The sequence below is a fragment of the Rana temporaria genome, chromosome 7, assembly GCF_905171775.1.
Source record: "Rana temporaria chromosome 7, aRanTem1.1, whole genome shotgun sequence".
NCBI lineage: Eukaryota > Metazoa > Chordata > Amphibia > Anura > Ranidae > Rana > Rana temporaria.
Genome location: NC_053495.1, coordinates 134,229,565 through 134,243,375, shown reverse-complemented (window position 1 = coordinate 134,243,375; position 13,811 = coordinate 134,229,565). Strand labels below are relative to the sequence as shown.

At 42.0% G+C, this 13,811-nt stretch overlaps 1 protein-coding gene across 2 annotated transcripts in view; it reads right to left on the bottom strand.

Moving 5' to 3' along the window:
- Window positions 1-13,811, bottom strand: part of SNX7 (sorting nexin 7) — a 152,704-nt gene that overhangs the window by 74,167 nt on the left and 64,726 nt on the right. For both annotated transcript variants that reach the window (XM_040359982.1, XM_040359983.1), the window contains exon 2: window positions 4,429-4,611. In XM_040359982.1, the coding sequence (XP_040215916.1) occupies window positions 4,429-4,611 (183 nt within the window). The remainder of the gene's footprint in view (window positions 1-4,428; window positions 4,612-13,811) is intronic.

Below are 13,811 nucleotides of genomic sequence, written 5' to 3'. Positions count from 1 at the left end.
TTAGTGATCAACAAGAAATATTTGTCACATTGCAAATTGGCGCTGTTCAGTATTTCTAAAAGTGCATCACATTCAAGCACTGCTTTACAAAATAATGAAAACAGAACCAAATAACATTCTATTTACGGTAGCTAAACATTAAGTATTGGTTCACAGCAGAGGAGCACTTAGCACTGAAAATCATGTGTCACTTCTAAAAAATCCTTTTATTATTTTTTAGAAAAAAAAAAAAAAAGAGAAAAAAAAAAAAAAAAAAAGAACATAAACATGACATTTAGAGTTGGTTCACACTAGGGCGACACGACTTCCAGCACGACTTTCAGAGGCGACTCCGACACGACTTGAGCATGAACCACAGGGCGATCTGGGGCGATTTACAACACGACTTGAAGTCGTCTCCAGGACAGGAGACTTTCCAGTGGCCAATCAAACAACAATCAGCTCTAGGGGAGGGAGGGGGAGGGAGAGGTTTGCCTGAGAAATGCATGTTATCTTTCTGGAAAGTCGCTTCAGTTAAGACAGTGATCAGACTTGGATCAGACTTGGATCAGACTTCCATTGAAATCAATGGGTACAAATCGCCTACAAGTCGGATTGAAGTAGTACGGGAACTTCTTTTGAAGTCGGAGCGACTTGAGTCGTGTGTATTAACACTGCTCCCATTCACTTGCATTGCTTTTCTCGACAGCGCGACTTGGGACGACTTGAGGCGACCAGTGTGAACCGACTCTTATCCTTCTGCCTCTCTCGTTATATGTAAATACGCACACACACACACACACACATATATTTTACACACACACACACACACACACACATTTTACACACACACAGTTGATATAAAAAGTCTGCACATCCATGTTAAAATGAATGTCAGGTTTCTGTGATGTAAAAAGATTAGACAAAATAAATAATGCCAGAACTTTTTCCACCTTTAATGTGACCTATAAACTGTACAACTCAATTGAAAAGCAAACCAAAATAATGTGGTTGCATAAGTGTGCACACCCTCTTATAACTGGGGGTGTAGCTGTAGTCAGAATTAAGCAATCACATTCAAACTCATGTTAACTGCTTGCCGACCAGCCGCCGTTATACGGTGGCAGGTCGGCTCGGGTGCGCGAGATCACGTAGCTATACGTCATCTCGCAAATGAGCCAATAGGGGCCGCTCGCCCCTGGTCCCGACGCATGTGCCCGGCGGGCGCGATCACCGCCGGGCACCCGCGATCGCTTTTTACAGAGCGAGAACCGGGAGCGGTGTGTAAACCGGTTCTGTCAGGGGGAGAAATGCCTGATCGTCTGTTCATACAATGTATGAACAGTGATTAGTCATTTCCCCAAGTCAGTCCACCCCCCCTTCAGTTAGAACACACCCAGGGAACATAATTAACCCCCTTCCTCTCCCCCTAGTGTTAACCCTTTCCCTGCCAGTGACATTTTTATAGTAATCAATGCATTTTTATAGCACTGATCGCTATAAAAATGCGAATGGTCCCAAAAATGTGTCAAAAGTGTCCGCCATAAGGTCGCAGTACCGATAAAAATCGCTGATCGCAGTCATTACTAGTAAAAAAAAAAAATATTAATAAAAATGCCATAAAACTATGCCCTATTTTGTAGACGCTATAACTTTTGCGCAAACCAATCAATAAACGCTTATTGTGATTTTTTTATTGAAAAATATGAAGAATACGTATCGGCCTAGACTGGAGGAAAAAAATGTTTTTTTTATATATTTTTGGGGATATTTATTACAGCAAAAAGTAAAAAAATATTTTTTTTTCAAAATTGTCGCTCTATTTTTTGTTTATAGCACAAAAAAAGGTGATCAAATACCACCAAAAGAAAGCTCTATTTGTGGGAAAAAAAGGATGCCAATTTTGTTTGGGAGCCACGTCGCACGACCGCGCAATTATCCATTAAAGCGACGCAGTGCCGAATCGCAAAAAGTGGCCCGGTCATTGACCAGCAATATGGTCCGGGGCTGAAGTGGTTAAATAGGAGTCAGTACACACCCGTCATTTAAAAGTGCCTCTGATTAATCCCAAATAAGGTTCAGCTGTTCTAGTAGGTCTTCCTTGACATTTTCTTAGCCGCATGCTACAGCAAAAGCCATGGTCCGCAGAGAGCTTCCAAAGCATTAGAGAGATCTCATTGTTAAAAGGCATCAGTCAGAAGGGTACAAAAGAATTTCTAAGGCATTAGATTTACCATGGAACACAGTGAAGTCATCAAGTGGGAAAAATATGGCACAACAGTGACATTACTAAGAACTGAACGTCCCTCCAAAATTGATGAAAAGATGAGCAAAAAACTGGTCAGGTAAGCTGTCAAGAGGACTACAGCAACATTAAAAGGAGCTGTATGAATATCCTGCAAGTACTGGTTGTGTGGTACATGTGACAACAGTGTCCCGTATTCTTCATATGTCTGGGCTGTGGGTTAGAGTGGCAAGATGGAAGCCTTTTCTTACGAAAAAAACATCCAAGTCCAGATACATTTTGCAAAAACACATCTGAAGTCTTCCAAAAGCATGTGGAAAAATGTGTTATGGTCTAATAAAACCAAGGTTGAACTTTTTGGCCATAAACCCAAAAGATAGGTTTGGCACAAAAACAACATTGCACATCACCAATAGAACACCATACCCACAGTGAAGCATGGTGGTGGCAGCATCATGCTTTGGGGCTGTTTCTTAAGCTGGAACAGGGGCCTTAGTCTAGGTAGAGGAAATTATGAACAGTTTCAAATACAAGTCAATATTGGCACAAAACCTTCAGGCTTCTGCTAGAAAGCTGAACATGAAGAGGAACTTCATCTTTTAGCATGACAACGACCCAAAGCATACATCCAAAACAAAGGAATGGCTTCACCAGGAGAAGATTTAAGATTTGAAATGGCCCAGAGTCCAGACCCAAATGGGATTAAAAATCTGTGGGGCGATCTGAAGAGGGTTGTGCACAGGAGATGCCCCTGCAATCTGACAGATTTTGAGATTTTTTGCAAAGAGTGGGCAAATGCCTTGCTGATAGACTAATACCCAAAAATATGCAACCATAATTTTTTTTTTTACTTCCTTCCACCTATAAGATTTCAGTTTGTTGTTCAACCGAGTTGTACAGTTTATAGGTCACATTAAAGGTGGAACAGTTCTGAAATGATTTATATTGGTCTTTCCAACCTTGTGGCAATAGTTTGGGGGGGGGGGGGAGAACCTTGTATGTTTAAAGTGGAAGTAAAGCCTTTTTTGGGCACTTGTACCTACAGGTAAGCCTATAATAAGGCTTATTAACAAACAATTTAGGAGATATTCACACTGCATGCAGTGATGTCACTGGGGCATGCAATTTGAAGGGATGGCATACCCGTGCAATGGTCCGTTGCAGCATGGCCAATCAGATGGCTGGGTGATACAAACCCGGGAGGAGGACCGGGTGAAGATGGAAGCGTCTGTCAGCTGTGACATCGCTGTGCTGGAGGGCTTTGTTGTAAGGCAAGTATTTCATAATGCAATAGTAGGTGGCTCTCTGCTCAGAGCGGAGGGAATAACCGAGCATTCACCTAGGAGAGCATAAATATTTAGTTTTTTTAAAAGTCAATACTTTTTCTTTCAATGAAAATTTTAGAACCCAGTCTTTACAGTCGGGATATGCCTAAACAGGCAGCAAAATCAGCCTCTCAGCAAAACGCTTAGAGCCTGAGCCAGCCACTCCCACCCTCCTCCACAGCCCCAGAGCTCCAGTGAGCGCTGGAGGGACAGAGCAGAGAGCCAATAACTGACTCCTCATCGAAAATTAGGAACTGACTGATCAGCGATATTTGAATGCTCAGTTCTCAGTCTTAGAAGTGGCAGGGCACAAATGCAACATCGGACCCATGCTGCATCCACCTAAGTGAATTTTTATACATTTTTTTCCTGAAACCCCAACGTCTCTTAACTGCTTACTTTTCTTTTTTTTTAGTTTTGGATAGAGTGAGTAAAAGCTAAAATTTTGGTCAGGTTTTTATTTCTCTCTGTAAACCCAATGGATAGATTTTTCCTCACTTCCTGTCCCCTGTTATGTCCATACAAAAACAAGGGGAATGTGGTAATCACTGGGACTGGAAGGCACAGAAAGCAAGTCCTAACCCTTCCCTACTGTGCTAAAAAGTTCTTTGTTTCGGTGTTGTGGCTGTTGGTTAGATTTCTAAATCACTTCCTGCCCCAACAGGACAAATCTTTCTAATTGGGACACAAACAGCAAAACTTGACAAAGGCTCTAACCTTTCTCCGCTCCTTCCAGAGCAAAATAAACACTTGACGTTGACCTTAGATTTTAATTGAATGCTCCAGTCTAGCATGTTAATTCTTAAATATATAGCATACAATTTTTAATCATAAGAGAAGCAGCAAGAAAAGAATTACAGAAATACAAAATCTGCTGACCTTTGTGGCAATCCTGTAGGTAATAAAAGTTTCAATGGCAGTGACGTGACATTCTGGCTCATCAACGGTAATGAAAAGATCTTTGACATCAGGCTCGTCCTCAAACTTGATCTGGTTGATCATAGAGGAAGGTGAGGCCAGCATCAAAGGACTGAATGAGCTTCCATCGTTCAGAGTTGCATCCTGCAAAGACAAAATACAATTTCCTGAAATGACATGGAACAGTCAAGTCTCTTTTTTTAAAATGGTATTACAACTTATACTATACAGTTTTTAAATAGAAAAAGGGTGCGGATACTTGCAGATATGGTAGACAAATATTTACTTTTGAACAAACAAAAGATTCCTCGTAATTCAGCGCTGGGGGGTGATGGCTACAAACCACTTGAGGCATACCTCAGAAAAAAAGTCATGCCACGGTTTGTGTAAAAAGATTTATTATAAAGTCAAAGGATTCCAAGAATGGAATGGGTTAAAACATGGCTGACAGACAATGTTAAGCATCATGCTAGGTGTTGAACCTCGATCTCACCCAAACCTCGACAGGCTGACTCCGGCATATCAAGGCCGGTGCTGGGGGCTATCAAAAGGTGTGTAGGTGCAAGATGTCGCATGGCCATCCACCCAATGGAAGGGATGACAGATGATATCAATGAAAGGGGATATTAGATGATTTGATATAGGGCCACATCCAAAATGCGTCATTAGGACTACAGCCTGCTGGCAGCTTTCCATCTGCTCTACAACTGCATCTTTGTTCCAACAAGCCTTATTGCGGCGAGTCGGTTCAACATCGTGCTGTATTGGCGACATCACATCCAGTGCGCCACCCAACACCACCAGCTGCACCATACGGCGGTTTGGAGTCCTATGTATGGTCCATTGAAGGGCTCGCCACATCACCGACCCTTACGGGTTCTACCAATAGTCTGTCATCCCTTCCATTGGGTGGATGCCCATGCGACATCTGGCACCTACACACCTTTCGGTCACCCCCAGTACCAGCCTTCATATGCCTGAATCAGCCTGCTGAGGTTTGGGTGAGATTGAGGTTCAACACCAAGCAAGATGTTAAAACATTGTCTGTCAGCCATGTTTCCATTCTTGGAATCCTTTGACTTGGATTTTACAATGAATCTTTTTACACAAGCCGTGGCATAGACATTATGACTTTTCTGAAGTATGCCTCAAGTGGTTTGTAGCCATCACCCCCCAGCGCTGAATTACAAGGAATCTTTTGTCGTTTGTTTTGCACAACCCATCCCTGGTGTCTTTGGTCCCCTCTAGCGGCAGAGGGCTAGCATTCATTACACAGGCTGCCATATTTTCTTTTTACTACAGTATGTGTATTTGCAGCAGTGCTTTCCCATTTACTTTAAAGTGATTGTATACTCTTACATATACTCAGTGAAATTACTGGCCTTAGGTGATAGAGATAAAGCAAATCCTCTTACAAAAGTTGTAACTGTTTATCTGCAGCTATTTTTTTTTCTACATCAGTTCAAAGTGCTGAATTTTTAAGCTCCTCTGAGAGCTCAGAAAAAAGGAGCGGAGAGCTGAAGTTACACTCTACAGAGCTCAGTGAAGTGAGCTCTGAGAGTTGATTGGAGGGAAGGAACAAACTCCATTCACACAGGAACAGAGCTGAGGCTGTCAATCAGCTGGCGATTCTTCCCATGTCACCTTTTATCTCTTGGTGTCAGGAAAACTTGTCAGAAGTGACTCATGCTGATAGCAGAGGAATGAAGCAGCAAACAAAAAGGACACTTAGTACTCCCAATTGAGAAAAGTACACACAATATAGAGGGATGGCAAACGGATGGCGATACGTCGCCATCCGTCCATGGCGGATCGGGTGAGATCTGAGGAAAATTAACATGCTGTCCGTTTTCATCCGATCTCTCCATAGGCGACAGCTGAGCTTGACAAGCCCCTCCTCGCTCAGTGAGCAGAGAGGAACCTGTCATCTGCCGGCTCATCGTAGATCAACGGAGGGATCTCTCGCTGAGCTGGCGGACCGATGCAAACGGATCCGCCCCGTGTGGAAGGGACCTAAAATCTGACGGGCCCTCACAGTGCGGCTTCTCCTGTTCCCAGTCTAAATCCTGCCATGCTGAAAACAAAAATAAATAAAATGGGACAGGCAGAGTTTGATATAAAAAACACATTAAAACTATTAAAGTGGATGTAAACCCTTACAGACCACTTTTACCTACAGGTAAGCCTAGATTAAGGCTTACCTGTAGGTGCAACAAATATCTCCTAAACCTCCACAGTTTAGGAGATATTTGCAAAAAAGACATGTCAACGGCACAGGCACACTGAGCGTGGCGTTTCTGAAGGCGATCGTGCCGTGATTGGCGGCTCCCACACTCCGGGAGAGATGTCGGCAACGGTGGAGGGGAACGAGGACAGCTGCGGGGGCTTCGATCTCAGGCAAGAAATTTATAATGAGCTAGTATGCTATGCATACTAGCTCATTATTCCTTTGGCTTGCATGGTGTTTTTTTTTTTGTAGAAGGTTTACTTCCTCTGTAAAGTATTTATAAAAGGTACAAGATTTGTTTAGCTTCATGCGATCTATAAATGAAGGTTAAAACCCTTCTGTGTGCAGCAGCCCCCCCCCAAAGACTTACCCGAGCCTCCTCTCAATCCAGCGATGTCCACAAGAGCCTTGGCTCGCCGGGGACTCGCACTGCGGATTAGCTCCTAGCAGCAGCGTGAGCCATAAATGGAGTATTCTACAAGTACAACTGGAAGACAACACACAGTACAACATAGTGAACATGTGCTAAATGAAAAGGAAACATTGTACTTTGAGAATGTAGAGGCTGCCACTGCGGACTTTTCCTTTTTAGCTGCTAATCAAGTTACTTTTTGAAATTCACGTGGAATAGGTCAAAGAGCATCAAACAAAAAATCTTCATGAGTCCAAAGTCTTTACTGTACAACTGATAACAAGCAGGGCAAAAAAGGCACCCAACATATTTCAGGGGCCACACTCTACACTTCAACAGGGTGAAGCGGCAGAAGTTTAAAAGGACCCAAAATATTCCAAAGACGGATCTGCAAGTGGAGCATGTTATATATATATAAAAAAAAAAAAAAATAGTCAAGAATGATGATGGGGGATTGTGTGGCCTCTACAATGAAGGCAGTTTGAGGTCACCTGGGCCTAGGCGATTGGGCTGGAAACCAGAATCTGCTGTGAACATCTCTTACCGGTTTATAATGGAAATTGTACATGGTGGTGGGGGCACTAATAGACATGTTCGTTTTTTTTTTTGTTTTACTGCAAGGTAGTCAAGTAGAACTATAGCCAAAACTTTTTTTTTTGTGTGTACATTTCGGAGTAAGGGGGCGGTTATAACCTGTCAGGTTTTTTTTGTTTGTTTTTTCACCTGTGTCCCATTGAGGAGATTTCTCCTCTATCCTTGTCCCATAACCAAAACGATAAGTGAGAGTAAAGTCCTCTAAAAATTAGGGAATTATTTGTGGTCACCAGCATTACCAGAATCAAGTCCCTATTAAAAAAAAATCCCTTTTATTAATGCTCTGGGGACAACTCAAAATTTGGGATTTTCTTTTATTTTCACTTTTCATGAGAACAGTAAACATGACAAATAGAGAGGATTGAATATTGGGGACACAGACAAAAATCCAACAGGGGGTCTAATCCCTCTCTACTCTATCCAATACTAAAGAAAGTTTTGCCTTTAGTTATACTTTAAAGTGGAGTTCCACCCAAAATTGGAACTTCCGCTTATCCCACTCCTCACCCCCTTACATGCCACATTTGGCATGTAATTTTTTTTGGGGGGGAGTGGGGGCTTCAGGAGGAGTGGGACTTCCTGTCCCACTTCCTCCTTCCGCCGAGAGGCTGGTTAGGCGATTAAGCTTAATCGCCTACAGCAGCCCCTCCCTGTAGGTGATCGCCTAGGACACGTCCTAGGCGATCTCCTGTCCAATCAGACGGCACAGTGCCGGGCCGCGCGCGCATGTGCAGTGACGCTCGCGCATGCGCAGTGGGTGCCCGGCCGTGAAGCCGAAAGCTGTCACGGCCGGGTGCCCACAGTTGAAATGAAGACGCTGGCCGGGGGGGGGGGGGGGGAGATGAGTGGAGCTCCGGCCGGCGCGTCGCTGGAACGCTGGAGCAGGTAAGTGTATGTTTATTAAAAGCCAGCAGCTACACTTTTGTAGCTGCTGACTTTTAATAAACATAAAAATTGGCTGGAACACCCCTTTAAGTGGATTATAGGATTATATTAGTAGATCTATAAAAAATAAATAAAAAGAAGAAGAGACATTTAAACCAAAGTCAATGTCATAATGTACTAGTATGCATCACATACTAGCACATTATGTGAAACTTACCTTAGAACAAAGCCCTCCAGCGGTGTGTGGTCACCGTTGAAGGTGCTTTCATCTTCACCCGGTCTTCCTTCTGGGTTCTTGGACTTCGTGGGTTTGTGGACTCTGGCTGTGAGAGTGGCTAGAGCCACGCTGACATCCCTCCTGCCGTTTACGGCACAGAACTCTGAAGTATCGGCATTCCCATTCAGCACATGCGCTGGTGACGTCCCCAGCTGCATCTAAAGTAACCATCCCCTAAACAGTGCATGTTTAGGAGAGATTTACTGTATCTACAAGTAAGCCTTATCATAGGCTTACCTATAGGTAAAAATCTTGCATGGCAGTTTACTCCCACTTTAAAGAATATGTTCACATTTGTTACATGTTACACCTGTATTTGGGCCGTAACATGTCACAATACAACACTTACTTGTACTCCCCGATCCCCCCACTGTGACAATGGGTGGAGGATCTTCTCCCCACACCCGCTGTTACCATTTAAAAACAGAAGGGCTCCGCCCACATGGCCACATCATTCATTCATTAAGCCCTGGTTCACATTGACAGCGGGAATGAAATTGTGCGAGAATTCATTCCCGCATGTCAGTCCCGATTTTGGGGGCGATTTCAGAGACATCTGTGCGTCATCTGTGCATAGATTGTCAATGGAAATTTCACCCCGAAATCGCCAAAAGTAGTACAGAAACTACTTTTGGGAATCGGTGCGCAGCCGAAAATGCAGCGTCGCACAGATTCGGACAGTGCCATTGCCGGCAATTGCCGCCGATTTGGCATGCAATTTGACAGGTCAAATTGCATCAATGTGAACCAGGCCTTATAGAGTTCTGTGGATAAATTAACTACAAGCACCATCATCCACTGCAGCAAATGGCTTGCAATTCTCAATGAACAACAAGGGCACTGGTGAGCACTCTCAAAGTTCCACGGTTCTTCCTGCAGTTCAGTAACTGCCTGCCTGTACGGGAGGGTACGGGCAGACAGTTGGAAAATCTGCAGGATCCTAGCTTTGCAGATCGTGGGTGCAATGCCTTACAGGCCGCTGTGTAAAAAAAAAAAAAAATCATGCAAAAAAAGTGCATTTATGATTTTTTTTTATTAAAAAGGTGAACTTATCCTTTAAATTTCCTATATTTTATTATTGCGCTAGGGAGGGCATCACCCTTTTTCTGCTAAATGCAACATTTTTAAATATTTTTCACCATTCATCAAAGTGATGACATCGGAAAGGATTCAAATTTGATTGACAACCAGAGAGAGACAATTCCAGTTTGAAGGTTCGGCTTTGTTACTGTGAAAATGAAAGTTGAAAATTCTAAAATTCTAGGTCATATCAATATTCGTTTGCTCTAAAATATTCTGCTTTAATTAGAATTCTACAAATATATCGAAAATACCTCATGAAGTGGGATTGTATAGGCAACGAATAAAATTTTCAAAAATATATATGAAAAAATAACAATTTATTACAAAAATAGTTACAACATGTACAAAAATATCTCGAGCATTATAGGAATATACATAGTACAAAAACAAAACATGGATGATGCAGATACTGTCCGGCATACGGTACCATCACCATAAGGGAGGTAAAGTTGTAGCTGAAAGGCCGACGCGTTTCGAATGCTACGCATCCTTCATCAAGGCATAAAACAAGTATTGCATCTAGAGTAGAGCAAAAAATATTTTAAATACATTCACATTAAATCATTGTATTCTCTCCATTGAAGTGCAAAAGCACATACACATCCTCTTCCTCGAGTAGGGAAAAGGCATAATTCACAATGAAGAGGACTCACCTATTGCTTAAAAAGCTCCACGCCCAGGAGTGTGGGGCAGAAGGCCCCCGGGTGTTCAGGGACGCCGATGTCTCCTATGGCAGGTTGCACCATTTAAAACAAATCCCCATTTGAATGTCACTCATAGAGTGGATAGAACCAATTGGTTCAATTTGGGTGGTGTTTTTGCAGTCCTATATAAAGGAGATATATCAAAGACTTGTGTCAAAAAGAGGATGTGTATGTGCTTTTGCACTTCAATGGAGAGAATACAATGATTTAATGTGAATGTATTTAAAATATTTTTTGCTCTACTCTAGATGCAATACTTGTTTTATGCCTTGATGAAGGATGCGTAGCATTCGAAACGCGTCGGCCTTTCAGCTACAACTTTACCTCCCTTATGGTGATGGTACCGTATGCCGGACAGTATCTGCATCATCCATGTTTTGTTTTTGTACTATGTATATTCCTATAATGCTCGAGATATTTTTGTACATGTTGTAACTATTTTTGTAATAAATTGTTATTTTTTCATATATATTTTTGAAAATTTTATTCGTTGCCTATACAATCCCACTTCATGAGGTATTTTCGATATATTTGTAGTACTATGGGATGATGGCAACTACATGCTATCATATGTGAGTTGGTTCTTTTTTCCTATATTATAGGGTGGATAATACACCCAATTACCTCACCACAGCTCACATATGTTGGCATGGCCCTCTAATTTTTTGATATAGGTTTCTTTTTTTGATCCTTCCAAACTCTTTCCATGTCCTCAGGAGGTACCACCTCCAGGGGAGAAGGATTCAGGATCTAAAGAGATTTGTTGTTAACCCCAATTTGGGGTTGAACATAGTGTTTTTTTCATTATATTTGTTTTGGTCTTTCCTTTGGGGTTGTCTATGCCTGTTCACACTATGGGGGATCTTCAAGGGGGACAATGGGAGGAACTTATGACTCAAATTGAGCGTAATTACCAGGGAAAGGAACAATTAGATTCAGACTTGCTCTCCCTTTTCTTTAATCTCACCAAACTATTGGAGAAAAAATCAGCCTTACATTGGCATATCCAATCTATGGAGAGATACATAAATGAACACATAAACCCAATTGGATTAAGAATACAAATCTTTCCAATACTTGAGAATATCAGTAAAGATTTAAAAGTTAATTGGGAGAGCAGCCTGAACGAATGTTCCAAAAATTTAATGCAATTGCTGCAAAAGGAATACAGATTGCAACTACAGGTCCTTGATAAAGAAATTGAATTAATATACATGCGCCTTACACCTTTAAAAACTATGGAAGAGTATACAGGACAGGAAAACAAACTTAAAGAACATTTAGAAAATTTCAGCAAACAGATTCTTATTAAAAAAGAAAAGAAATACTGGAGAGATAAGAATGCCTTCTGTGAAGGAAGGGCATACAAATGGAATAAAGATAAAAATAAAAAATTTAGTAACAAAAATTCCAAAAAACCCAATGTTCAATCAAATGACTATCTGTCTGATGTACCTTCGAATTCTTCCTCATCAGCTTCCTCACATACCAGTCGGACATCGGCCAAGAGAAAGGGCCCCTTCTCTAAACATGGGACAGAAGGAGAAGTCCAACAAACTAGCAAAAAACCCATCACGGATTCCCAGGTGTCATTTTCACAAAATGAAAGGGGAGCTAGCTTGACAAGGAGAGCCTCGGGTGGAAACTCCAGGGGGTCTCCCTCAAATAGAGGTAAACTTTTCTCCCGGAAAGATATGGGGGCAATTTCAAAGACTTCACGTACCCCCCTAGATAATTTTTTGGAGAAGAAGGGGGTGTCCTCAACGCCCCCACTCTTTCAAACACAGATGACCATGGATCTGGCGGTGGAGATACCGCCAGAGGAGAATATAATAATATCATAAACCTATCCTCCCATACTTTAACAACAGTAGAGCAGGAAGTTTTATGTTTGGGACTCTCCTTCTGCCCCACTAATAACACTGATTCATTTGAGACGATTAAGGATATCAACCTATTTGCACGGAGACTCTTTTATAAAGGTCTCTACTACAAACATAAAAAACAAGAAGAGGAAGTGGCCCCAAACCTCAAAGCGGCTGATTTCAGAGCCTTAAGAGACTTAAATCTCCTCCTACAGGAGAATGCCTCACTTGGTGACGCATGGGAAGAAGATCTAAATGAGGAAGCGGATGAGGAAATCGAAGAAGGCAATTTTTTCAAAATCAGGAAATTCAAAAGGAAATCTAACAAATTTCCTGTCCTGAGTTTGAATCCAGCAATTTCTTTATTTGTGAAACAAGTTTCCAAAGAATTGGAAACCTTAAAAAAGGACACAAACCATAGAAATCTGACCATTGAGCAGCAACATGCACTTAAAACCCTAAAAAATAGCCCAAATCTGATCATTAAAGCATCAGATAAAGGCGGTAATGTAGTTCTGATGAACAATATAGACTATGAGAAAATGTGCCTAAAAATATTAAACAATAAACAATGTTATAGGAAAATCACAGCAGCAACTGTGGACAGGTTCAATGGAGAATTTTATGAGCTCGTTGATAGTTTTTACAACAATGGCAGCATCATCAAAGATGTCTGGGACTTTATTAGAACACAGCACCCACGACAACCGACTATGTATTCTCTACCAAAGGTGCACAAAAACTTGCAAGACCCGCCGGGACGTCCAATCATATCTGGCAATGGATCAATTTCGGAATGTGTTAGTCAAGTAATTGACCAATACCTCCGACCCCATGTACTTGACCTACCATCCTATACTAAGGATACAATTCATCTTCTGCAGGTGTTGGAGGATTTAACCATACCTCCAGATGCTATCCTAGTAACTATAGATGTAGAATCACTCTACAATAGTATTCCGCACCAACTGGGCTTAGAAGCCATCAAGCGGGTACTCAAACAAAGACCAACCACAGATTGGAAGTTTAATCATTTCATTTTGACTATGCTGGATTTCATCCTCCAGCATAACACTTTTCTTTTCCAGGGCTCCCACTACCTCCAGGTGCAGGGTGTTGCTATGGGGACGTGCTGTGCACCCTCATATGCAAACCTGTACCTGGGGGAGTGGGAGCGGGAATTTTTGTTGGGTGAAAGTGCGTCTATGTGCGCTGCTAACATTCTTGTTTGGCAGCGCTACATAGACGACATTTTTATTGTTTGGGACGGTCTGGAGAATGAACTTCAAGAGATGTT